At 34.8% G+C, this 27,894-nt stretch overlaps 3 protein-coding genes, 1 long non-coding RNA gene and 1 pseudogene across 4 annotated transcripts; 4 read left to right on the plus strand and 1 right to left on the minus strand.

Moving 5' to 3' along the window:
• Positions 1 to 657: 657 nt before the first annotated feature.
• LOC114733953 (protein STRICTOSIDINE SYNTHASE-LIKE 6-like) lies at positions 658 to 1,201 on the minus strand (annotated as a pseudogene).
• A 4,423-nt stretch (positions 1,202 to 5,624) lies between these two features.
• On the plus strand, positions 5,625 to 8,840 carry LOC114733959 (pentatricopeptide repeat-containing protein At2g17670-like). Its single transcript, XM_028921439.1, has 3 exons — positions 5,625 to 5,764; positions 6,074 to 7,727; positions 8,333 to 8,840. The coding sequence occupies exon 2, from the start codon at positions 6,285 to 6,287 to the stop codon at positions 7,722 to 7,724; it is 1,440 nt and encodes a 479-aa protein (XP_028777272.1). The 5' UTR covers positions 5,625 to 5,764; positions 6,074 to 6,284; the 3' UTR covers positions 7,725 to 7,727; positions 8,333 to 8,840.
• Positions 8,841 to 10,887: 2,047 nt separating this feature from the next.
• On the plus strand, positions 10,888 to 11,569 carry LOC114733960 (uncharacterized). The gene is made up of 2 exons (XR_003739114.1): positions 10,888 to 11,047; positions 11,237 to 11,569. It is a non-coding gene; the product is annotated as an uncharacterized LOC114733960 (long non-coding RNA).
• Positions 11,570 to 16,910: 5,341 nt separating this feature from the next.
• On the plus strand, positions 16,911 to 17,809 carry LOC114733949 (uncharacterized). The gene has a single exon (XM_028921429.1). The coding sequence runs from the start codon at positions 16,932 to 16,934 to the stop codon at positions 17,793 to 17,795; it is 864 nt and encodes a 287-aa protein (XP_028777262.1). The 5' UTR covers positions 16,911 to 16,931; the 3' UTR covers positions 17,796 to 17,809.
• A 2,947-nt stretch (positions 17,810 to 20,756) lies between these two features.
• Positions 20,757 to 25,795, plus strand: LOC114733956 (IST1-like protein). The gene is made up of 7 exons (XM_028921437.1): positions 20,757 to 21,060; positions 21,276 to 21,408; positions 22,145 to 22,248; positions 22,334 to 22,505; positions 23,093 to 23,233; positions 23,313 to 23,404; positions 24,957 to 25,795. The coding sequence occupies exons 1-7, from the start codon at positions 20,969 to 20,971 to the stop codon at positions 25,537 to 25,539; spliced, it is 1,317 nt and encodes a 438-aa protein (XP_028777270.1). The 5' UTR covers positions 20,757 to 20,968; the 3' UTR covers positions 25,540 to 25,795.
• Positions 25,796 to 27,894: the final 2,099 nt, after the last annotated feature.

Consider the following 27,894-nt stretch of genomic DNA (forward strand, 5'->3'; position numbering starts at 1 on the left):
TTATATATTTTTTCTAAAGTAATCATTCTAATAATGATATATGAGCCAATATATTTTATTAGTAAGGATATTTAAGGAAAGATAACACTTATTTATTACAAATAACTAACTTAATTTATTTTTTTAATTTTCTTAAATTAGTTAACTAGTTTTTATAATTAGGACCGGAGATAGTATGATTTGTTCTAAATTTTATTATATTAGTATAAATTCATAGAAAGTTAGTCATGTTTCAATATTTCATCTGCTTTATACGTTTTGAAACCCGTGACGTGTTTTTAACTTTTTATTCTAATGATATTTTTGACTTTTTATCCCCCAAAAAAAAAAAAAACAACATCTCATATTCTTGCGCATTAACGGAGGGGCTGATCCTCCATGCACTTAAGCCTTTCATTTAAAAAGACTTTAAATGCTAACCCTTACCTTAGTAGGCATCTTAATATAACAATTAATTTCTCTATTTTTTTAAAATTATATAGTTACACACATGTTCACCAATACACAACATTTATGTATTATAAATAATTAATTTAATTAATTTTACTGATTTACTCAAATTAATTAGTCGAAGTATTAATTACCGGAACTAACATTTTTTAATCTAAACACAATAAATTGTTGGCAAAAATTTAAAAAAACACAATAAATTATTACCTTGTCGGAGTCTGCCACGATAAGTTCACCGTCCAGGTGCAAAGCAACACCCAGAGGTCTTCCTTCGGTCCGGACCAAACTTTCCACCGCCGGGTCGCCCGCCGATTCCTTCACTGTAACCCGCTTTGATCCACCCGTCTACGCAGCCGGTATAAATGACACCTGTCGCCGCATCGTAAACGACGTCTTCAGGTCCCTCCACGTGTCCCTCCGCCATGGCCTCCGATCCTTCACTCATCTTGTCGTCGTTGCGTGCCGGCGCCGTAATGATTCTCCAGCTCATCACGTCGGCGGGGAAGTGAGCCGGCTGGAAGGGATCGAGCCACGAGAGAAAGGCGGCCAGGGCGATGGGGAGGATGAGGGTGAAGAACAAGAGATGCCATGAAGACGTCGACGTAGTTTTTGCGGGTTTCCGATTGGATTGAGTCGGAGAAGATGAGTGGAGATTCGTTGCCCGGGGCATGTGTACAGGTAGCGAGAGCCCGAGGGGCAGGGCAACAAGAACGAGAAGGCGTGTCGATAACAGTAACGGCTGAAGGCGCAGTTGTTGAATGTGGAAGACGACGCCGGAATAACATGAACTTACGTTACGTTTGCTATGGAATGTTAAAAACGAGTTACAGGATTGAGATTGGAGTTGAAAAACAAAAAGATACTTATGAGTGATTTTTTCTCATATGGGATTAGATAATCCTATATAATAAGATTAAAAAATCACATTCTCTCATAGAATAGTATTCTCCAATTCCACATATATAGACTTGTCTAATTTCAAGTATCACAGTTACTCATACTTAACACTCTTTTAACATGTTTTTATACTTTCAATGTCAGTCCATATCCTTCATTTTTAAAGCTTCACACCTATCTTGTGGGGCCTACATATAACCCCGTTCTTCTCGTTTTCTTTTCCTTTTTTTTTTTTTATTTCCCGCCGCCCATATGCCCCCATCGTTTGATCTCAACGTTGAAAATAATGGTGGATATATCACAGGTCATAAATTTTACTTGCAAAATTTAGATTTTATTTCGATTTAATTTTTAGAATTTTCGATTTTACTGAAATAAAAATACATGAACAAAAAATTTATAGCTTTTTTTTTTATTTTATTTTATGGGGGCAGAAGAATTATGGTCAATTGAAGTGTGTTTTAATATTACTAAATCACTTAAGCATTGATTTAATATTTTAAATATTATATTGCGTCCCAAAGCGTTATCACTGTTCTTATTTAATATTAGAATCTATAAAAAAATAATTTATTCAAAATATATGTGACTTTATATTGATATTTTTTAAGAAATTATAAAATGTTTGTAGTTTGAACTAGTTTGTGGCAAGTTAGCGTGTGAAGATAAGACCAAACATAACTCGGAATGTTTTGCCGAAAATGCCAGAAAAGGCAAATGAAGTGCTACCTCTTATCTTTAATATAAGATCATGTTTAATTTTTATTTTAGTTTTAAATAAAATATCCCAATCTATTTTGGCTCTCATATTTACTCAATTTTTTTCAAGATAATTCTTCTAATAATTATAGTTCTAGTTAATACACTTGATTAGTAAGGATATTTTAGGAAAAACAGTACATATTTATGACAAATAATTAACTCACCTTATTTTTTTAATTTCCTCAACTTAGTTAACTGGTTCTTATAATTAGAGCCGGAGGTAGTATTTTAAAACCAACCATACTACTATTAATGACTAATCGGTGGCGGCAACGACAAGACACTTAAAATGGATTGATCCCATATTCATCGAATGAGTTGATCCACTCGCGTGGTTAGTTGGGTGAGTCTAATTTATTCGTGGTTAGTTGGGTTTTCCCCATTGACTTGTCAAACTCATTCTAAAGACTCAGATACATTTTGATTACTTATTTAATACTAACTCCAATACTTAACATAAAAGTCAGCTAACTAATTAAAATATATTAAAAAAGTTAGTTAAGTTCATTCGTTCTGATAAATATATATTGTTTTCCCTGAAATAACCATGTTAATAATTTGCATTAGCTAAATCTAGTATTTAATGAAACACTTAACATGTGTCGTAGCTAAAGGATTACTTTGGACAAAAGTAAATAAATACTTTTCCGATCTTTAATATAAGACCCAATTATCGAGTTGGTTTTTATCCTAAATATAAGACTTATTTCTCATATTTATTAATTTTTTCTAAATTACCCATATAAATATTCTATCAGCCATAATCAAGTAGAAAAGGAAAAGGGGTATTAAGAAATGTGATTATGGTGTTTTAAGAAAAAACGTATCATGTTTCCTATGATTAACTAACTTACCTAACTTCCTTAATTTAATCAAATTAGTTAAATGAGTCTTATATTAAGGATCGAAAGAGTATGAGAGACAAGATAAATTGAGATATTGTGTTTAACATCAAATTGAATGTGAAAGTAGCTCTCATATTAAAAATAAGAGAAAATACATCATTGTGAATTAGTTAGTTGAGCATGATGTAACATTGAAGGCAGGTGTTGAAATGTTCAATATAAGTATATCTTTTTTTGTCATAAAAAAATGAATAGAATTGGAATAACAGTTGTTTTTTTCCAATCCGGAAATCCTATGAAAAAAATATAGACAAGGACAGAGATCACTTTCTCATCTCAATAGAAAATATCGTACTAATTAATTTAATAAATATTATTAATATATTCAAATTAATTAATTAATCCTACATTAACAATAAGAGAAGCATGAGTATTAATATTCTGTCATATGCGCACATATATAAACACATGCATGGATGTATATGTGTGTCGTTCTAAATAACAAGTTAACAACCATACTCGGAGGGCTGAATATTGATTTAAATATTTCGCTAATTTTAAATTCTGTCATCTAGACGCTTGTTTCCAGCATTAATTTGACGTTTAATAAATAATGCCCGAAATAGACCAATTAGTGCAAAACTTTTGTCTAGATAAATTACAATAAACCATACGACAACATGTAATTACACTCGATGTAAAAGCCTTTTTGTTTGAGCAGATTAAATAATTTTGAAATTCCGATGACAGTCTGTAATGAGAAGTGTCAAACTAAGGCCTCTCTTAAAAACAATCAGAATTGTATTCACTACAATTTTGGACTAATATTTATCACATCATTCGACTTTCAGCCAACTACGTACCATGCTTAAGAATCAAGATCAAGCCACACAATCAAGCTTATAACCTGCCAACAAATCCAACATGGTTAGACTTCGATTCGTTTGGTATGAGGAAAATGGAAGAAAGGAGGAAATTTTTTTTAGTGAGATAAATTTAAGAGTGTTTAATTCTAGGTTTGAGATTTAATTTTTCTCTTCACCGAAATTCAAATGGAATTGTTAATTCCTATATACTGCTTGCAAATTGTTTAATATGTATTGTAAATCGTTTTATTTTAGTTGCTCATCACACACACACATATATATTTTCACACATTCTTAATGGAGTTGTGAATTTCTGTATTTCTCTTGTAAATCATCTAATCTGTGCTGTGAATCACTTTATTTTGGTTGTTTGTAATATTCAATCTTTCTTTCCAGAGAATCTCAAATGAGATTATGAATTTCAATATTCTTCTTGGAAATCTCTTAACTTGTATTGTAAATTGCTTTGCTTTAACTATTCATGCAATCATTGACATTTAATTTTTTTTTATCCATTGAACCTCAAATGAAGCTGTGAATTCCTATATGCCTCTTACAAATCACGTAGTATGTATTGTGAATCACCTTATTTTAGCTGCTCATACATATCTAGATACTTGTATTTGTTTTGTTATATATATTTTTCTTTGCATGATATAATCAGATAGATTGAACGGCTTGGTGGTTTACAATCCTTTTGGTGTACTAGGGGTCATGGATTTAAATGCCCAGCTCCCTTATTTTAAAAAATATTTTTCCGGCCATTGGCAACCCTCCAAATAGGAGGCTAGAGGTTGGTGGCCAGAGCTCCGGCGACGGACCACCAAAGATCCAACGAGGCCGATACTTTTTAATAAATAAAATAGTGCAAGGACATAATTGTATTTCCACCCATAACATTTAATTTTATTTTGGTCAAAACGGCTGAAATGATGTTTTAGAATCTTATGAGGGCTGTTTGATATTAAATTGCTTTAGAAGGGGTATACTAAAATTTTCCCTAGGTAAAAATATCTCCCGATATACATGATATAAAATTTAATTATGATAACATACTACATGTAGAAGTTATGAACAACATGATTTATTTTAAATCCAAGCAAGACAAGTATCTTGAATGAAATTAATTTTCACTACCAGGGGAGAAAATTCTTGGCTCTACCAACAAATTTTTTGAAAATTATATTTCTTATTTTTAAGAAATAAAACGAATACTCTTTCGGTTCTTAATGTAGGAGCTAATTAACTAATTTGAGTATATTAAAAATGTTAGTTAAATTAGTTAATATGATATTTTTTTAAAACATTGTAAGTATCTTTTTTAATCTTCTCCCTTGCGCACCTAGTTGATTATTAGAGAGAGATATCAATAAGATTAATTTGAAAAAAATTATTAAACATATAAAATGGGTTTTACATAAAGGATTGATATTTAATTAGGCAACGGGCGCATTGTAGAGTACCTTCTTCGCCAACTATAATTTTCAAATTTATTTATTAAGAAAAAATAAAACAATAACATGAGGAGCGTCATCACTGATTCTTTTTTTTTTTTTTGGTAAAGTCATCACTGATTCATTAATCAGTATATTGGTGGTAAACATTCCAACGCTATGAGAATTGGGCGGAGGGGGCAGCAAATGCTAGGCTTATTGATGTGATGGTGGGCTATCTTAAACTAGTTTTATGGCCAGTAAGCCCAGAATGAATGGTCCCGTTCAAGGCCCATCATTGGTGGGGAAAAAAGTTTGCCGCGCCCTCCTCTTCCTTCTCCTATTCCTCTCATCGTGCCAAGTTGCCGCCACCTCCTCCTTCCTTCCCCTTCTCTCCTCTCTCTCATCGCCACGGTCTCCTCCTCTTCTTTCATGTTTATCTGAATAAAGACTATGCCCTCGAAGAATTCCGACTTCATTTGTTTAGTTTCGATCATCTGATTGCAGAACGGTAATCCAACAACTTTTTACCTCTCTTCTTGTTTGTTAGCTTTCTTAGTTCCCCCTCCCCCCATTTTTAACTGAGGACCTTTTTCTTGGCTCACATATAAGTAGGCAACTTATCCGTAGCTCACGCTCTTCGCCTAATTTTCATGTATTTGATTAACGCAAGTCTGTATGAACTGCGTCATATTAATCTCTGCAATACGATTCGATTGGGAAGAGATTTGGATGCTTTTGCTGTATGGTTTCGCGTGACTGTAATGCGAAACTTAATGCTGCGCTATTTGAATTTCCAAACCTCTTGCCATATTTTCAGGACATTTTCGTCTGCTTATATAGTCACTCCACAAAACTGCGGGATCTTCTAAAGGAAGCTGTATACATGCAACATTGCAGCTTGCTGCCAACGCAATCAAGTGTCGCAGTCAATTGTTCGTTTCGTTCTTCTTTTGTCATTGCAAAATCTTAAACATCAAGCATCACAAATCTGCAGTACCCTAGTAGAGTTAGGATATTAGGTACCATAAATGGGGAAAATTCCACCTTCCTTTCGTTCTGCAATTTCAAACCCACTGCTTAGAAAGCCATCGTCTCTAGTTCCTGCAGAAACTTCACAATCGGCCGTTACTCCATCTGGAAAGCCCCGTTACTTACCCAAGAAGTCCTCCAATAAAAAACCATCCCAACTGCCTGGAAAAGTGAAAGAGACCAAGGATTCTGACCCTTCAACAACTCAAAAAGCACTAAAACTCTTCAAATCTCCAAGCCTCTCTGATGCCAAGGATGTTTTTGACTCGATCATTAAGAGTTCAAGGACCTTCATTGACCATCGTTTTTATAATTCTCTTTTTCAAGCATATGCTTCAATCTCTACTGTGAATGATTCTGTTGCCTTTCTCCGTCATATGATGAAAAGCAATCCTACTTTCTCACCTGACAGATCAATATACCACATCTTGCTTTCCCAATCCTGTAAAACGCCTGATTCAGGCCTTGCTCCTGTTCATCAAGCCCTGAATTTAATGGTCAGCAATGGCATGAACCCTGACAAAGTTACAACTGATATAGCTGTCCGATCACTATGTTCAGCAGGTCGCTTAGAGCATGCGATTGAATTGGTCAAAGAATTGTCCTTGAAACACTCAGTGCCTGACACTTACACATTCAATCTTCTTGTTAAAAATTTGTGCAAATCATGTGCATTAAGCACTGTCTACAATTTTATTGATGACATGCGGAACTCTTTTAATATAAAGCCTGATCTTGTTACTTATACAATTTTGATTGATAATGTTTGTAACACCAAAAACTTGCGGGAGGCTTTGCGATTGGTGAGTGTGCTCAGAGAGGAGGGGTTTAAGCCTGACTGCTTCGTTTACAATACAATAATGAAGGGATACTGCATGCTAAGTAAGGGAAGTGAGGCGATTGAGGTTTATAATAAAATGAAGGAAGAAGGAGTGGAGCCTGATCTTGTCACTTACAACACTTTGATTTTTGGGTTATCAAAAGCTGGTCGAGTTAAGGAAGCTAAAAAGTTCTTGGGTATCATGGCTGAAACGGGTCATTTCCCTGACGAGGTTACGTATACCTCATTGATGAATGGAATGTGCAGGGAGGGGAATGCCACGGGTGCATTGGCATTGTTGGAGGAAATGGAAGCAAAAGGGTGCACTCCAAATTCATGCACATATAACACACTGCTACATGGCTTGTGTAAATCAAGGATGTTGGATAAAGCCATTGAGCTGTATGGAGTGATGAAATCTGGTGGTCTGAAGCTTGAAACTGCTTCTTATGCTACCTTTGTCCGGACTCTGTGTAGGGATGGGAGAATTGCAGAAGCTTATGAGGTCTTTGACTATGCAATTGAGAGCAAGAGTTTGACAGACGTCACTGCCTACTCAACATTAGAGAGCACGCTTAAATGGCTGAAGAAGGTCAAAGAACAAGGTTACACAATTTGATCGGTATGTCTTTCTCTCAACTTAAGGTCATGTAACTCATCGTCCTGAAGGCTTTTTGTATAGTTCGTGTTGATCCTTTACTGTTGTGAGACACTACGAAGAAAATATGTATGCCTAAGGTTTGTTGTACTTGTGAAATATGTTATTTACTAATAGTCAAATCTATGCTCGTGGGGTTGTCCGTGCAGTAACTAGGCATATTGTAGTTTAAGGTATCTGTCTTGCTCCAGTATCTAGATTGTGTTATTTTTTCTTGGCTTAAGTGTGACTATAGTTGTTGGAAACCCCTGATTTATTGGTCATGTTTCTCGTCCTCGAGTTCTGTGATTGGGTTAACCACGGTATCTGTCCATGAAAAACTTGATGGTCGAGGCAGACGAAGTTGCAATGTTTTGAACTTTGATACGTACTGATTTTTATGTTCCATACCCTGTCATGATAAGTGGCGTCTTTTGTTTTTCTGCATCTTCCATTGTAATGTAATTTTGAATGGTTGGAGTTATTTGATGCTTTGCCCGTAAAATTGTGCAATTTATCTAAGCTATTGCATTTTCTTTCACAAGAGTTGCTAACCCAAGCAAATATTTCTCCGTTATTCTTGTTGCCAGGTCTGTGATGCCAGCGAGGGCTGCTTAGCTTGGTTCCTTGATGGAGTGCGGCAAACATTTCTTCACAAAAAATTAAGGTCGGCTTGACAGCAAAACTTGGAAACTACATGTGTAAGCTTATTAGTTCATTTTCGATCAAGTTGCAGTGGTGGTACAGATGAGAGATCTCGTTAGGCTGTCGGAGGAGTTTCTCAGCCATGATCCTTTGCTTTGCACAAGTTTCCAGCTAAATCGAGTAATAAGTGTAAAATGCAAGGTAATGAAACCAGTTGAACTCCATGGCTTTCGGCCTTTTGAGATATGTGCAAGATCTAAGCCGCCAAAACTTCCGACGGATGAAATTATTTGCTCCTTCATGCAAGATGGCGCCTTCATACACACGAAAGGATCTGTTTATGTTCTTGCAGACTCTAATTTTGCCATCAGTTGTTCCTTATTTTGGTGTCATAATGTGCAACCGTGCTCCTGATTTGTGGCATTGATATAATTGATTTCATATAGCGGTAAATGGAAAGATGTTAATTTCTAGGCAGATTTGTGGAGAGCATGCTTCCATCTAATTCATGAAGAATGTGGAAATAGCGAAATGCAACTAGCTGTTTGAACTTTTTTTTTTTTTTTTAAATTTTTTGGGAGCGGGTCAAGAGGAGCTCGTCGTGCATCTGGATTGTTTTAGTTGGGGAAATTTTATTGAGTTTGAAATCTGGAATTAAATATGATGAGTTCATATTTAATTTGAACAATATAAGGGTTAATTATCTTTAATTCTGATGATTTTTTTTTTTTAAAAATTTTGACTAAAGAAATCGAAGTCGTGAAAAGAATTGCAGAATTTCAGAATTCTGTCTACTATCGCATTTGTCAAACAACAGCACATGCCAAGCAGAAAGCTACCACGGTTGCCCGCGCCATCCTTCAAATTGGAGTGTTGGATAAAGGAATAAAAGTATATTACAATCAACCACTAGCAGCATAAGTAAGATTGTAACTATCAATAAGACGAAGAAGTACGCCCTACGTTAACTTCAAAGACAGCGAACACCGATATTTATTGACATTAACCTTAAACCACAACTGCCAAGCTGATGACCCAACACATGAGCCAATACTGCAAATCTTTGTCAGTACTTGGAAGTTCCACCAAGGCTATACTCAAACATGTTACTATGTTGAAATCTAGACTATAGTATGCGTGAAAAGCAAAAAGCAGGGGCGCAAAAGAAAGCTATGGGTGACTTCTCTAATCCTGGGTTTAGAAAAAGCCATATTTTTTATTAAAAAGAAAGGAGTTTCAAGAAATGGAATACGAGTATGCGAGCCTTCAACCCCACGAAATCCAGCTTCCCTCACTCCGCTTTAGGCCGGAACTTGCTTTATTCGAAACACAGACACAGAATGAGACAAGTGGTCCTATGATTTGCGGGCAGATCTTGTGCCTGTTTGGGATTATGGTGAAAATTTCCTATAAACATGTTTTATGTAAGTCGAGACAAAACTCTTCTTATATATTTCTCTTCCTGTAAATCTAAAAATTACTTATAAAATGTTACAACTGGGCTCTTTGTTATACTGCTCCATCTTCCATGCAACTTTATTTGATTCCGCTGCACAGGTTCTTTCAAAACCCTAAAATGCCCTTGAAATATGATTACGTTCCACCTTTTTTCCCTCTTCTTCAACGTTCCAAGAGCATCCGACACTGCCTTTTCTTTTTCTTAATAAAATAAAAAGAAATATCAGAAAGAAACAAAAACAGTTGTAAAGTGTACATGCCTGAGTCATCATCCATCATCCACCATCAACGCTGCTTCCAATTCTCAATATATATATAACTCTGATCCCGCTCTGTCCTGCGACGGACTTTCCTTTCACTCTTATTCATCTTCCGGCCTTGAAGCTGTAAGTAGCAAACTTCACTATTGTTATTCTCTCTTGCTTCTGTACTTCTGTGTTGCTAGTTGAAGCATCTTTTTTGATTGCTTCCTTTGGTTGATATTCCATCTTTGATTATTTTCTCCCTTTATACTTGAACTTTTGAACGAAGTCTCTGCATTGCAAATTGGAGAGATTGGATTGGATGCTTGCCTATCCTAAGTGTTTTAGGAGTTCATCAGTTCATGGCAGTCCCCTCATTTTGGCCCACTTTAATTACGATCTTTCGAACTATGGTTGGAAATTCATTTGCATGTTCACTATCTGTTTCTCTCTGTCATAGATAAAAAAATATTCGATAGAAGATCAAATATTTTTTATTAAGATGCATGTATTGGATTTTTTTTTTTTTTGCATTTCTTCCAAAAATTGCATGCCTTTTCAAGCTTTTGATTCACATAAACTCACGTAACAAAAAGACTAATGTGTTATGAATCTATGAATTAAGAAAATATAAGAGCTGAAGTTGTTAGCGGCTGACTTCCTTCTTCTAGTTTGTAAGAATGCTAGGAAGTGTGACCTAGTGAATGCTTTTGCAGATGCTCTTGTTTGTGCAGTTAAGAAAGGGAATGTTGAGTTTATGTTTCAAGTATCAATAGCAAGCCCGGAAATTATGCTACTAGGGACAGTTCATTTCGAAACATTTCTGCTATGCCGTTGGTTACCAACAAGCTTGGGCTTTCAGCTTCATCCATGGGAATTTGCTTCGAGGATGTAGTTGCTACAAGCAAAGATGTACATGGACCAACACCACAAATGCAAAGAGAATTGCAATGGTTTAAGGTTAGAAAAAAAAACACCGCGCATCCATTATTGGGTCGCCATATCAGTCTTTGCCGAGTTCTTGCCATCTTATATCTTTCTGAAGTGAAATACTGAATGTTCAAGAATTATTTGTGAACTGTACAGGAAAGTCACAAATCACATAAACATGTTTTTTGAATCGCTTTTTTTCTTTTGAAATAAATACAGGAGGCGGAGAGGATAGTATCTGCAACTACTAAAATAAATCACTGCAGGGTAGCTTGACAGCTGAAGAATTATTCAAAGAAAGTCACAAGGAATTAAGGAGAAAAATGGATGAATAACACAACATCTCCTTATTCCGTAATAGTTGCCCTCACAATTATTTTGTTGTAGCTTTTACTGTTCCGGGAGGAAATAATCAAAATTTCATACCCCAGCAATCCTTACCTCTCCCTTCTCAGAAGAAAAATTCCTTAAATCCTTACCCACAAAGTTGATTTTAGGTCTTTGTTTGCATTTTATCTCCATTAGTCATAATAACAACTTTTCTTTCTACCATTGGTCTCATGCTGAAGCATACAGACTACTTATGGAATCTTCTTCTTATTATTATACCATCACACGTTCCAATACCCCTCTTTATGCTGTCTCAGTTTCCTCCTCTTCGTACTGCCTTTTCTACTTACAGGGATATCTTTAACAGGGAGGTGCAGTTATGGCCATGAAAATGTACAAGTAATTAACATTCCATTATGTAAATACTCCTTTAATGTGACTTTAAAAGGCTGTTGGTTGTATTGTTCAGAGACAAAAATTTAAGTTGTATTATTAAGGACTGACAATATAGCTGGAAAATGGGAACATATCCTCTGGCTATTGCAAAGGCTCAGGGTTTGTATGCTGAACTGAATTTTTGTTGGAGGCAAGGTTTCAAACATGTGAAGCTTCATTGAAGCAGCATGGAAGCAATTAGTTATTGCATTGTAGAATATCAAAGACATCACTCTTATCAAGATATTATCAAAGATACAACTCTCTTCTCGATGGGGACCAGCACGTATCATTAGACTGAAGTTGATTTAATTAGTAGTAATGCTTATTCTTTAGCTAGGATAGAACTTGAGAATGAAGTTGATTTTTGGTTCTGTGACAACCTACCACCTTGTTTTTGGAGGTAGTAAATGATGAGGAATTATTGATGTTTTGGTTGTGTTACGGTTGTTTGTACTTCTTTTTTGAATGATAAACCCCAGTTTTCATTTATCATATAGCTTATGAATAATGCCAGAGATTTATGATAAACGTACATTTTAAAATAAAGCAGCTTATAAGACTTATTCTCTGCAATCAAACCTGCCTCAATTGAAGACTCACAAGAGTGATAAATTTTCAGAAGCCCGGTCAAAATTCTTCAATTCTACTCTTAGCATCAGAATCTGTGGACCTTATCTCTTAGAAGTGTTTCAGTGTTTTGCCTTAGCCAATGGGACTTTCACTAACATAAGGAAAGATCAGAACAAAGATAATACTATTTTCGGCTCTTAATATAAGAGCTAGTTTGATTTTTAATTTAATCTTAAATATAAGACCCTAATTCATTTTATTATATCTCATATTTAGTCATTGTAATAGTTGTACATGTTAAAAGTTTTATTAAAAAATAGTTCTAATTAATACATAAAATTAGCAATGGTATTTTAAGAAAGATATCACCTATTTAATACAAATAACTAACTTAACAAACTTTTTTAATTTACTCCTCTGATCCTAAATATAAGAACCATTTTGTAATACAAATTGCATTACAAAATGAGTCTTATATTTAAATCGGAAGAGTACTTAAATTAGTGAATTAGTTCTTAATATAAGAACAATAGGTGGTATAACAACTTACATGAGCCCATTTCTTGCGGCAAGATTCATATACAAGAGCAAACAGTCCAAAATCCAGCATCCACGTTCAAGTAAGTGAGGTTAATATACTTTGGGGCAAGAGAGAGAGAGAGAGAGAGGTTAATGTACTGAAAACCATTAACCTTCTAAAAATTGATCGAATTGAGATAAGGAGTAATTCAAAATTCACAAGTCCCTAATTCGTCAACTTTTCAGCCCCATCGATTGCATGGTCCGAAGGAAAAAAAAATCAAATAAAACTGAATCAATCTATTTTTTTTACCGGCTCTTTTTCAACAATCAATATACTTATTCAACATTCCTATGAAAAAAATAGGAATCTAGGCCTCCGCCGTTGATATTAATAGCCATGTTTCATAAATCATGTGAAACAGGAAACATAGGAGGCATAAGCCATATTACTTTGGCTAATATAAATTTTGATACTTTAAATTTATTATCATTTTAATTTTAATCTTTTAAGTCTCAAACCATAGATTTTGATCCTTCAAGTTTCTTGTCATTTAAAACACTGATTCCTATAATCTAATAAAAACTTAGACAATTTTGCTCATTGAGGGATTAAAACCTAGAATTTGAAATTTGAGAGACTAAAACCAAAATAAGGGCAAACTTGAGGGACTAAAGGTTATATTAACCCTTTTAAATATAAATATTAATTTTAATATTTATTATATCCTTAAATAATGTCTTAATAATGCAAATTTTTAGACATGAGATTTACTTGTTTTCAAAGTAACACCTTCTAGCTATGATATTACATCCTTAATATAAAATCCTCTTTAATAAATAACTTGTTTGTAAACAAATGAGGTTTAAAATATTATGACATTAGATAAAGGATAAAAATAGAAAAGGAAAAAAAAAACTAACTTCTACATAATACATAAGATTTTGGTACCTCTTTAATTTGTGTGTTTTTCAATATCAAAATTTGTATCCGGGGACAGAGAAAGTATATAGTATAATATTGTAACTATTATTTAATAATTTTTAAATAAAAAATGAAAATATTAAAACAAGTGTTATATACATGACGCAGTGTTGCGGGAACACACATTAAACAAAAAGAGAGAGAGATATTAGATTGTTTTGATTGAATAGCTATAGTTTAAGCTCAAGTGGCTACAAAAATTAGAAGCATGGATAGCATTAAGGAGACAAGAGAGCAATGAAGCAGTGATATTTCTTCAACCTGGGAAATTGATATGTTAGCTATACATATAATGAAAACATTACAGCAAATATTGCACCAACTTGTGTTTGGATTTCAGAATAAAAGGGAAGGGACAATGTATATGAATCACTTCTTCATTGAATAAGTGAGAGATTGATTCTCTCTGTCTCCTGTGTTTTTTTTTTCTGCATAACAATATCACATTTATTGAATAAGTAAACTAATGAATTAATACTCTCTTGATCAGTCTAGTCAAAAGTTTTGAACAAGTCAATTGAGTTATATATTAACAACCATGTGTTAAGTTAAAATTATTGCGGTCCATCATATTTATTTAATATCTCAATAGCTCTATTATGTTTGATTAGGTGTGATTTATATATAAATAATTAAAAATTACATTTATGTTTTTCAGAAAAAAAGTCTTTACCCCTTACCCGACCTCCCTATAAGAAAGAAAAACACATGCACCAACTTTGAGACTTGCTAGACATCCTTTTATTTAAATATTACTCTTTTTAATTAAGGTTATATATGGATATTCGTGCATATTTAATTGCATTATAATATTTAATAATGATGTGGCTGACCTCTATTAAACCATTGTTAGAGCATTGATTTTTAGCTATTGTCTCGACTAATTTAGTAAGTTAATAACCGGTTTAATTTAATTACTTACGGTACATTGCTCATATTAAATGACAAAGGACATAAAATAAGGAAAAAAAGTTTCTGAGTATACACGGAGTTATAGTTCAGAGAGTTTTAGACTAACACACAGAAGAATCTAATTGATTTATTATTAATAAACAAAACTATGTTGGCGAATAGGAGTGGAAACAAGTAAGGCCTCCTAAACTTAACCTGTGACTTGTAATAAGTTTTTTTTTTTTTTTTAGCCTGAGCCTGAACTGTTAAAAAGCTTATATTTAAAATTTTCAAAATACATAGTAAAAAATACATTAGCTAATAAAAAAAATGTAAAATATACATGCTACACAAGAATTATTTTTTTATTATTATCTTTTATTAAATTTGAATGTCATGAGCAATATTTTAAATCTTAATTACAGTTAATATTATTAAAATAAGTTATAATTATATTTTAAAATTTAAAATAAAACTAGATATAACTACAAAATAAGATAAAAAACACGTCAGGTTAGGCCTAACAAGCTTTCCAAAAAGTCTAGGTCTGATTTATTAGGCTAAACAGGCTATCAAAAAAATTTGAGTCTTTTTTTATTTTGAAAAAAGTTAGGCCAGCCAAATACATGCCAGGCTATATGCTCCTGCCCTATTTTCACTCTTATTGGCAAGGTTGGCTGCAAATATTTAGATTTAAATTATATATGAAACACGTACGAGCACGACTATTATTGCCCTTAGTGGGAATAAGCTTTGTTGAAAATATTGGTTGAGACTCACAATCAAGCGACCTTCCAGCACAACAGGCGTACGTGTCATATCCTTTACGTACCTACTAAAAAATTTTCTCGAGAAACAATCACGCAGAAAAGAAAAGGAAAAAATGGTGAGAATCTTGAGAGCTCTTCATATGAAATGGAAAGCTCATAGTAGCAAGTAATTAGAGCGTTGTTAAACAAAAAGGAGACATTAAGAGTACATGCCACTCGTGCACATACTAAACAAAGTCAGAATTTGTCATTGGAATCCCAATCTATTATCTTATCTAACACTCAAATCTTAACCCATTTTCTTAAAATAACCAAATTAAATCTGACTCTTCCAAAACAAACCATTTGTTTATTTCGTTTTGCAGTAGAAGCAGCTTCATGTGGAGACAAGCCAGACAGTTCACATGTTTAAGGATGAAGCAGCCTTCACTTTGGTTTATGGGGAATGAAACCCCAAGGTGGCAGCACAGGAAACACACTATGAGATGACTAATGACGTTGTTTTTTCCCAACACATGCAGTAATTCTCTACTCCCATGCCCCCATTCCTCAATCATCTATCACCTAACAAAAAATTATAGAAAATAAAAATTAGATGTCACACATATTATACTCCCTTCTTTTTATAAGGTCCAAAATTTAAATTGGCTTGATTCTTCGATTTTATTTAGGAGTGTCTGGACATTAAATATGTTTTAATCAATTTTGAGTCTAATTAATTTTGTATTTTCTATCATCATATTTTTCTTATACTACATTTTCTTTCATCCTTTATATCATTACTAGTGTTTTTCTCTCTCTTATTTGCTCTATTATTAAATAAGGATATACTTGAAAAAACAAATTTGAATTTTAATATATTTATTGTTTTAAACTGATTTTAATTATTTTCTTAAACCTCGTAATTTAATTAAAAGGAGCTTATAAAAATGACTTGATGGAGTATTTTGATTAAAGTCTTAACTGATTTTATCTTTCAAATTTATAAATCATTTTTCAAATTATTTTTATTAAGAGACTTCTATGAGGAGATAACTCAAATACAAATGACTAAAAAAGATTTTAGGAAATTAATTTATTATGAATAATCTAATTAATTTTTTAAAATTTGTAAAGCAATAATTTAACTACTTTTCTAAGAAATTACAAAATATTGATGGATGGATAGATGGATGGGTAAAATAATTGTGGACCTCCATGTCGGGCAGAAATGAGACAATGTCACCAAACTTGAAGGGAATCCATGCGGGCACCACATGCCCCTTCACCTTCTTTGCCGTCCTCATTTCCGCCTCTAAAAAAATCATCCCTCTCACTTGCATATAAACAACCATTCCAAGACTTCAAATTTAATACAAACATCAGTTTTGAGGCTATCCACAGAGCAGAAAAAAGATCAACCAGAGCAGCTATGGTTATGAAATACCATGCTCGCTCTATCAGTTTGCCCTCTAGATCTCACCCCACCACCATTAAAGTTGACGAAGAGCTCAACAAGCTCAAGACTTGGGAAGTAACATCCACACCCACATCAGACTCTGTTCGTACAGGCCTGTCCTTGCTTGGACACGTCTACACAAGCCTGGACGAGCTTCTTCACATGTCTTCAATTCAACAGGCGATTTCTCAGCATCAGGCTGATCACTGCGTTGAGGAGCTTTTAGATGGATCACTTAGGGTTTTGGACATATGTGGCATCACGAGGGATGTATTGTTGCAGATCAAGGAAAACGTTGAAGCTCTTCATTCTGCAGTCAGAAGAAGAAAAGGAGATTCGTCTGTTGAAAAAAGTGTAGCAGAATACAAGTTCTTCACCAAGAAGATGAAGAAGAACGTGAAGACACTTATCACAGACTTAAAGCAGATGGAAAGTAGGTTCGGTGCAACCCCGCTTCTGAATCTTGATGATCAGATGGCTTCTGTGATAAGAGTAATTAGGGAAGCCATTTTGATGAACGTTTCAATCTTCCAATCGCTTTTGGCCTTCTTGGTGATGCCAAAAGAGGCCAAATGGTTTGTGGTTGCTAGATGGATGCACAAAGGCACTGTGGAAGCATGTGAAGATACCTCAGAAATAGCCAATGAGTTGAAGAGCGTAGATTCAGTGTTGAACAGTTTTGCAAGTGAAGGTGGTCGTTTTGAGAAGATGAAGATTGTTCATACAAGATTGGAGGCTTTGGAGATGGCCATTGAAGGCCTTGAGAATGATTTGCAGATTGTGTTTAGGAGGTTGATCAAAACTAGAGCCTCCCTTTTGAACATAATCTCTCAATAGAGGGTTCATGTCTGGCAAATTACGTTTAAAATCCTGCAAGCCATCCGTATTTTAGGGATGAGGATTCAATTTAAACACGTAAATATATATATGTATTTGGATGTTTATATTATGAAATACAAGCAACAGTTTATACTCTATATCTGGGGTCATCTTTCTCTTTTTAGTTTGAACTTCTTTTTCCTGAATCAGGCTCTTCAAAATGAATTCTAATGATAATCTGGTTTCTTCAAAAAAGATACAGCCTAAAATAAAAGATTAAATATTCATATGCTCGTTAGATCTTCACTTAAAGAAAGCCATGGAGTTATAACAGATATAGAAAACAGAAATTTCTATTTTTCCCCTCACCAAAAACAGAGATATAGAGTAAAACGGCAATTAAAACATATTATGTTAATGATAGTCAAGATCCTTGAAATTCAAAACTTTTTCAAGGATCACAACTGATAGCGTTTGAAAGATTTCTTGTAATCATGTGAAATTTAAGTGTCTATGTTAATAAACATACGTGATAAATTAGTTTTATGTATAGTTCTCGAGATGAATTTTACTAAAATGTCTACCTTTTATTTTTGGATATAATAGAACAAACCTCTATCTAAAATAATTTATCTCGAAGATCCGCACTATAGATTTCCGTCAAACCAAATCCCTATGCTGTTAAAACCTTGAGTTTTGGTTCATCAATGGAAGAGCCAAAATATTTTATTTTGTATGGTCGGTACCTACCTGCAGCAACATATCAAAGCATTGGACTTATACCAAGTCTTTATAGTAACCTACCAAACAACATGCCACCCGTGCAAGAGGAAGATCTTACGTATATATTTGTATAAAATTTCCTCCAGCCATTCTTCAACTACCAGACACATCCAAGAAATTGAAAAAGAAAAGAAAGAAAAAGAATAAAGTATAGAGAAAACAGAGCAAAAACAGAGAAAGGGACATGAGGATGGAAATGCCGCCCGGTATCAATTGCTTCCAAAAACAGAGCAAATCTCTGAGGCTTTTATGCAAGACGTGTGGATATGTTCATAAAATAAATAAATAAATATAAAAAGATGGGTAGATATTTGCAATGCTGATGGAAGACCACAAAACCACTACAGACAAAATCCTTCATGAGTCCACAATGTCTCTCATGTCTGATATCCTTTTGGTGCGTCCGGAGGGTTTCAAACACGGGCGGATTAAATAATTCTAAAGTATGGGTTGTTATGGAGATAAGAGGAGGCACATTAGCTGTGAACTCCAAAGCATGATTAGGCACATCGAAAACGTGATTTCAAATGTTTGGATTAAAAGAGATTGTGAAAGCTAATTAAAAGCTATTCTCCTCAACTTCTATAACCAAGGCTTAGGGTTCAGAATCATGGTTTGATGGTTAAAATTTCTTTTGGGTTTTAGACCCTTGCTTGACTACTCTGCTTTTGAAACCATGATTTGAATCAAAACCTTGGTTTTGAAAGTTCTCCCAACCAGAGATATTTTGACTTTTGTAACTGGTTCCTATAGGGTATAAACAATCAATATTGTCATAAGACAAAAGGCCTTGCTTTGATAAATGAGTGAGCAGTTCCCTTCTGGCCTGCCCTTAGCGCTGGCTTGTAAATATTGTCAACAAACAGAGATGCGTACGAGTGACTTGTTTAGTTGTTTTGGGCAGAATTGAAAGGGAAGGAAGCATTTGACAGTCTTTATTGGTGCCACCAGATTTAGGAGGCCTTGGTGTTGTTGAACATTATTTCTTTGATGGGTTTTCTCAATTCTAATCCTAATTTCAATCCCTACCTTTCATTCTTAATTTTAATGCTTTACACTGAACGGGACCTAAATGTTTTAACAAAGGATTATTGCTGAAAATAAGCACGCATGGAGTATTGTCTCAAAACGACGATAGCCTTATTCTATGGAAACTCATGATCAGATCTGTGAAAGAGCCATCATCTTAACTTGGTAGGGTCATCAGTCTCTTGATTATCCACTTCTCTTCTGCCATTTGGTTTCTATCTTAGTTGGATACATCAACTCTGATGATAATAGTCACCATTCATACCCCCACTTTTGCCACTCCGTATTGTCCACACAGTATGCTTCCAGGTTTCAAGTCCCTGGTGCTCATGTCTGAAAATTCGGTTGTTGCGAATCAGGAAGCTACTTGTCATTGGATTCAACGCACGGCTTCACATTTGATTTTAGAGTCTTTCGAAGGTAATTTATATCTGATCATGTGCGCAGGCTGCTGGTTTTGCTCACACCACGACAAATATCCTTAACCTTCATCAAGTTTCGGCATCTTATTTTGTCACATTCATTACCCAATTTCCCAGTTTTCTGCTAACATTGGATCTCAACTGGTCAGCGAAACTTTAACACAGTTCCAAACCCGCCAAACTTTGACTTGTAGCTTCAGCAAAACTACCAAGAAAAAATGACATTTAATGATTTATGCCTATAGGACTCGGGTATTTTCATTTTATCCAACATAAACTAGCAAAGTATTATGATTCCTTTCAATATCAAGATCAGTTAAGTCATCACTTTTTCTTTTTTGTGGGCATTTTCATTCTATTATATTTTCCCATACTTTTTCTAAAAATATAAACAACCCCAAACTTAGCGTTTCTTCCCAGCAAAAAATATACACACATGCGTGTGTTGAGTTGAGCAGATCACAGGATAAGATATGGATGATTGATCTCACTGAAATATTTATGAATAAAATTAAAAAAGAAATTTTATGAAACAGAAATTCACTTTCTAAGAATAAAAATTGCATATTTCATATTTATATTTTTTTAATATTTAATAAATATTATTCGTAACGAAATAAAGAATAGAAAAATTTATTTTCCGTTACCGAACAATTAACATCGTGGACTCGTGGTCAAATTCTGAGTAACCCTTCGTGATCCCTGTTGCATAGGATCCTTACCCCCTCATCGCAGCTTCACTGTCCACGTGTCAAATCTCCTAACGGCTAGATTTTCCCAATGCGGAGCCATGACAGCAGAGCGCACAAGTGGAGCCCATGGGATCTCCTCGTCGACGAAGAAAAAGACGAACCTTTTGTAGCTTTCCTTTTCACTGAACCGTTACTACTCTTCTTCCCTTCCTTCCTCTTAAACCCCTAACTTCACCCTCTTTTTCTTCCTGTCTCTCACCCAGCCATGACTGTTGCAGACGCAGCCACTGCCCACACCAAGAAGCTCATGAAGCTCTTTATCTCTCTTCTCCGCAGAGGTTTCAGCTCCTCCAAATGGTACATTTTTCCTCATATTTCTTCAAGGTCCCGAATGAACACAGTTGCTTGTTATTATCAGTTTTTTTTCTCACATTTTCTTGGTAAAATCCAACCGAGATGGTCTGGTCTCGCAAAATCTTAAGGAAAGAATTTTTGCTCCGCCACCAGAAATTCTAGTTATGTTTCTCGTTTGATTACGGAATTAAGCTAAACAGCATGAATGGGTGAAACAGCAAAACGGCGGCAAAGATGGCGGTGGCGAGGATAAAGTTGCTGAGGAACAAGAGAGAGGTGGTGGTGAGGCAGATGAGGCGAGACATTGCGTTGCTTCTCGAGTCTGGTCAGGATGCCACTGCTCGTATCAGGGTAATCTTCGTTTAGCGCTCACAATAGCCATAGCTGATGCGTTATTCTCAAATCTCTCTTAACGTTTTCTTTTAAACTTCAAGTGGAGATTTTTCACCCTCCAAGTATCACCTTCTTAATGATTGACTAATTGATTCAAAACTCCCGGCGAATATAATCTGTTATTTTGCTTCAAAAGGATGGCCACTCTGTTACAAAGAAAGAGAGATTATCACATATTTGATACTGTTGATTGCTGAGTCCGTTTATCATATTTTTAATACCTGTTTATTGCCGTCCATCTTGCGTGTTTTGGAATCAGTGCACCATTTACGCCAAGGACTCGGGGGGGGGGGGTGTTCGGTTGGTATTGATTTAATTTCAATAGTACTTGCGGATGCGTATGTACCAGAGCTCCTAGTGTTCTATATTTGATATTGTTAAGTGTGAAGTGCATGTGTTTAGATGGATCGTATAAGAGAATGTAAATAAATGTTTGCTGACTCATGTTTCTAGTTAATATGGTCTTCTTTGATAACACGGCTCTGCTTTTGAGATGCTAAGTGCTAAATAGTCAATAATAATGAACACAGTGTGGGCAGTTCACCAGATCAGCTATAAACGTCTGAGCAAAGTTCCTGCTTAAAGGAAGTTGAAGTTTTGATGGAAAATGATAATCTATCTTCAAGTCATAGGTGCAATTAATCAAATGGAATGATGGGAACCCTTTGAATATCCCCCTCTCCTTGCTTTGCAGGTTGAGCACGTGACGAGAGAGCAAAATGTTTTGGCTGCAAATGAGCTCATTGAGCTCTTTTGTGAGTTGGTCGTGGCTAGACTTTCAATCATAGCAAAACAAAGGTGAAAGATAGGCAATTTTTTTTATTAGTATTATTTGTAAAGTTAGTATTTGTGAAAATTTTGATGCCAATCCAACTTATTTCAGGGAATGCCCTGCAGATCTAAAGGAAGGGATTGCTAGCTTAATATTTGCAGCCCCAAGGTGCTCAGAGATTCCAGAGCTATTGGCTCTTAAAGACATCTTTGAGAAGAAGTATGGGAGAGATTTTGTATCCGCTGCTACTGATTTGAGACCAAACTGCGGTGTAAATCGCTTGGTAAGCCTTGTTTTTGGGGGAAAATTACAGGGACTCTCTACGAGTTTTGCTAAATTTACATGGACTCACCTTCGTTTTGAAACTTAGATCTCACAAAAAGTAAATTGTAATGTCCTCTATTGGGTCTTGTTATATTGTGCAAACCTTACTTTCTATTTTCAGAAATTTAATGTCCTCTATTGGGTCTTGTTATATTATGCAAACCTTACTTTCTATTTTCAGAAATTCACTTAAATTTGCTTAAAAACAAAGAATAAATTATGCATACCTTCTTCCTATTTATTTGCTTATATTTTGAAATAAAGGGGATGTGTGTAATTTCAAACTCATGGGATGTTTGTATAATTTAGTCTTCTTGTTTTAGGATTTTTTTCTTGTTAGTTTTGAAAATAGAGAGAAGATCTGTGTAATTTTAATGAAGTTTTCAGAAGTTTTGTATTCATTTTGAAAATGAAGTGGGTGATTTGTGTAATTTTGTCAAAAGTCATAAAGGTCTCTGTAATTTACTATTATTTAATTTGGTGTTTGCAAACTTTGTATGTTCTCTCAGAACTTATTAAGAACTTGTTAATTGCAATGATTATTAGCTAATTGACAAGCTCTCGGTACGAACACCTCCTGGTGAAGTAAAGTTGAAAGTGATGAAGGAAATAGCTAAGGAATATCAGGTTGAATGGGATACAACAGAATCAGAGAAAGAACTTCTCAAGCCTCCAGAAGAACTAATAGTATGTAATTTGTCTTTCTTTTCTTTTTGGTTTTTCCTCGTCTTGTATTGAAAATTTGGCTCTTATCTTTCATCTCCAGGAAGGGCCAAATAATTTTGTCAGTGCCAGCAACTTACCAATCAAGCCTTCCACAACTACTCAATTCATGGAAACTAAAAAGCCTACTTTCAGGTAATTGATTGAGAATTAGTAGTATGGGATATTAAATCTCACATTGAATAGAATGGGATATGTGATACAAAGTCTCACACTACGTAAAATGGGATGTTTATTTAAATGGGTGGGTTCTCCCACCTTAACAACTAGTTTTTAGGGAAGAGTTCCTCATTCCAGTTAGATTTATGAAAACTAACAAGCATACTTCAAAGTAATTAATTGAGACTTGGTAGTATGAGATATTATGCCCCACACTAAGTAGAATGGGATACGGGATACAAAGTCCCACATTGAGTAGAATGGGACCCTCAGTGGGGCATTTAAGTGGATTGGTTCTCCTGCCTGCCAACTAGTTTTTGGGGAAGGGTTCCTTATTCCACTTAGATTCCCTATAAATTGGTATTAAAGCCATGTTGTTGACATTTCTAGAGGGCTAATTGATGAAAAGCCCATCAATTAGTATTAAATTCATGTTGACTTCTCTAGAGAGGATTACCCATGGAGGCTGAGCAAGAGGCCTTTTCATGAAGGGCCGATTGACTTGGGACATTTAAGTGGGTTGGTTCTCTCACCTCAACATCTAGTTTTTGGGAAAGGTTCCTCATCACGTAGGTATCCATCAATTAGAGTCATGTTGACATTGCTGGAGAGAGTATTAGGCTTCTGACCAGTAAGACGCCTTTTCATGAAGGGAAAATTAGAGAATTGAGGTGGGTTATTTTTTCCAACTTAACATCTAATTTTTGGAGAAGGATTTCTTATCCCACATAGGTTACCCATCGACGCATCGGCAAGAGGCCTTTTTATGAGGGGTCAATTGATGGAGACCTGGTATAATGAGATGCTCAATGGGTATTTAAGTAGGTTGGTTCTCCTAACCGAACAACTCGTTTTTGAGGAAGGGTTTTTCATCACACTTGGATACCCATCAATTTATATTAGAGCCATGTTGATGTTTTTAGCGAGGGCTACCCGTGGAGGCTTCTAACTAGCAAGAGGCCTTTCAATGAGAGGCCAATTGATGGAGACTTGGTAGAATGAGATGCTCAAAAGGTTATTTAAGTAGCTTGGTTTTCCCACTTAGATGCCCATCAATTGTTATTAGAACCATGTTTTGATGTTTTCAGAGAAGGCTACCCATGGAAGCTTCTGACTGTTAACATGCATTTGGGTGAGGAGCCAACTGATAGAGGCTCGTTAGAATGAGATGCACAATTGAGTATTTAAGTGAGTTGGTCTTCCCATCTCAACCGCTAGTTTTTGAGGAAGGATTCCTCATCCCACTTGGGTGTGCCTATCAATTAGTGTTAGAGCTATGTTGTTAATGTTTCTAGAGAGGGCTACCCATGTAGGCTTTTGACCGCTAAGAGGTCTTTCCACGAGGGGCTAATTGATGGAGACTTTGGTACCCCTTTCACTTAGGTGCTAATTAGTAACATAAATTTATGCATTTGATGATACTGTGTGCCTCGTGACCAAAAAAAGTAGGGAAAATGATTTTGTGCCTATGAAATATTTACATTTTGTAGTTATTTACTTTCCTTTTCTTTTTCTGGTAATCCATCAGGTCAACAGGCGGTGCTGCCCAGGACGGTAATGTTCAATTTGAAGACTCTAAGTCTGCTGCTGAGGCAGCGGCTGAATCAGCCATGAAAGCCATAGCTGCTGCTGAAGCGGCTGCTTATATGGCTAAGAAGGAAGAAGCTACTCAACGATCTATTTATGATGATAAGTTGAATAACTCAAGAATTAACTCGGCGTTGTTCCAATCAAATAATGGTCTTGCAATGGACCATCAAGTGAAAACTCCAGAGACAATGCACAAGTCGCGTAGCTTACCAAGGTCTGATCATATAAACGGTGAGGATAAAATGCCTACGGACATGCATTCTGAACAGGTTTATAGGAGATACAGCTACAATCCAACTTCTGCGCATTCGGATATAAAATTTGATGAGTCAGATTATGATGAAGAGACTGAAATGGAAGAAGAACCTCATGGTGATTTGCCACCACCTAATCGGCCTCCACCACCAGTACCGTCAGCTCCAGATGGTAATGCTGTTTCTCGTGTTCACCCCAAATTGCCGGATTATGATGAACTTGCTGCACGGTTTGAAGCACTGAAATTCAAGAAGTCCCAATTCTAGTTTATAGACTATCTTAAATTACTTGCATATATGTATACACAATATTTTTGTTTTGATGATTACGCATGCCCCATATTTTAACACATAAAATTTGATATTATACTTTATAATTTAAAATTGCTGGTTGTCGAGACGTTAGGTGTGAATACGCTTAACTTGATGTGAGATGTCTCGTATTGGATAGATTTTGTCTTGATGAGAAGTATACAAGTGGAAGAACCGATTGCCCTAAGGTTGTGGCTTAAGATGAGCCAACTTAAACCACCTCTTGACCTTTGCTTTGAGATTTTTTTCTCGCATCAATCAATTTATATTACAAAGCTTCGTTGTCTCTCATGGAAAAGTTGTAAAATTTTCCAAAAGATGAAACACAAATGGATACCAACCCATCGTCATGGGATAGAAATCAGTCGTCAGTAACTTTCAAACTTGGCTGACACATGCAAATAATTTTAGTCATGAACAATGAACAGATCATGAAAATGCGGTGGTATTATTCCCTGCATGTGATACTCTTAAATGAACTTTGTCAAACTCATCGATAAGTATAAAGAAATTGTTTGCGTTATTCCGAGCCGTGAGTTCGGAGATTACGAAAGACAATAAATTTTCCCCTTTGTGGTTAATACTTTTTCCGGTTCTTAATATAAAATATTGTTTTGTTTTTATTTTAATTCTAAATATAAGACTCCAATCCATTTTGTCTATCATATTTATACTTTTTTTCTTCAAATTAGTCCTTTTAACAATGGTAGTTTAAACCAATAAACTTGATTAGTAAGGATATTTTTGGAAAGATAACATCTATTTATTATATATAACCAACTTAACTTTTTTTATTAATCTCCTTAAATTAGTCAATTAGTTTTTATAATTAGGACCGGAGGTAGTATTCTAGAGAAGGTATATGAAATGTGAGATTTGAATCATATGAAAATTTTCCACATGAAATTCTTTGATTTCGTAATATTTTTTAATTAATCATTTTCTATCACTAAACCCAGATCACCAAAATAGACTTCATCGCAAATTCTCACGTATCTTGCTGGCCCTCCATTCTTTCAAACTGACTTTTTTTTTGTTTTTTTTGCCGGAGCATTCTTTCGCACTGATGATACACATGTTGAACAAAGGAACTTTATCTAACTAACTTGTCAAATCGAAGAAAAACCAGAAAAATGTGAGAATTATTCAACATACGCTTTTGGGGAAAAATAAATAAATAAATCTGTTGATTAAGACGGCTGTATGGGTTCAGGTTCTTTCTCAGTTTTTAAGCCCTTTTTCTGGTTTTAATATCTTTAACTGTATTCTGCCAATACTATAATGAATTTAACCTTCCATTTTAAATACTATAATTCTGTTGGTATTAGTCAAATGAATAGATTATGTGCATGTGTCTGTGTAAGTATATTTGAACAGAGGTTCCTTGTGTTGACATTTTTCCTACCATTGAATTCAAAGAGGTGCCATTTAATTAACCATTGGTATTACTTTTGATTTAGTAAAACAACTTCATAGGTATTGAGCACCAAGTACGGAAATGGAGTTTTAGAAGAGGGAAAGCTGTTCATATCTACGGGATTAAATTACATTATTATTTTTTTTAAAAAAAGTTTTGTTAAGAAACATTAATGTGTTTAAAACCAGACCAATCAATGCACACTGGAGGCAAATATTTGACTTGTACATAACTAGAACTATAAAATTACAAGGATGACACCAATTAATTCATACGTCATGTATACATAACGCGAGTTGAAAAAATTGAATTAAAAGAAAAAGTACGAAATGGTGTGCTCTCTCATAAAGAAAACCATTGAGTTGCAATCCTAATAAGTGCACACCTCTTAACTGAAAAAATTCAGTGGAGGCGATTCAGATAGAATAACAAAAATTCACTTAAACTATAAGAAATTTTTAATTAAGTTAATATTTTCTTACAAAAAAAAATCTAAATAACTTAATCCATAATTCATGCAGTGCAAGGTTGGAACAATCCCACTATATCGTGCGAACATTATGGACTTGTGGTTATGGACGCCCTAATTGACCACCAATCTCCAAGCCCATCCCACTATATATATATATATATATATATATATATATATATCAGCTTATTTTAGTTTAATTATAATAATAATGATTTTGTCTTTGGCCTTTTATGAACTTTCTCTTCATTCACCTCACAGGGTTGTTGAGAGTTGAATGTCTCATTCCTCTAAGGCGCAAAATGCTGACCAATGCTTGTTTCCTCATAAAGATTGCTCCTCATGGCAAAACGTTCAAAAAGGTATTAAAAAGATATCATTTCTTTTTTATTGAAAATAATCATCTTTTTGACTTTTGTCCTTA

The sequence above is a fragment of the Neltuma alba genome, unplaced genomic scaffold (assembly GCF_004799145.2).
Source record: "Neltuma alba isolate B1F8T4 unplaced genomic scaffold, ASM479914v2 tig00013047_pilon, whole genome shotgun sequence".
In the NCBI taxonomy this organism is placed as follows: domain Eukaryota; kingdom Viridiplantae; phylum Streptophyta; class Magnoliopsida; order Fabales; family Fabaceae; genus Neltuma; species Neltuma alba.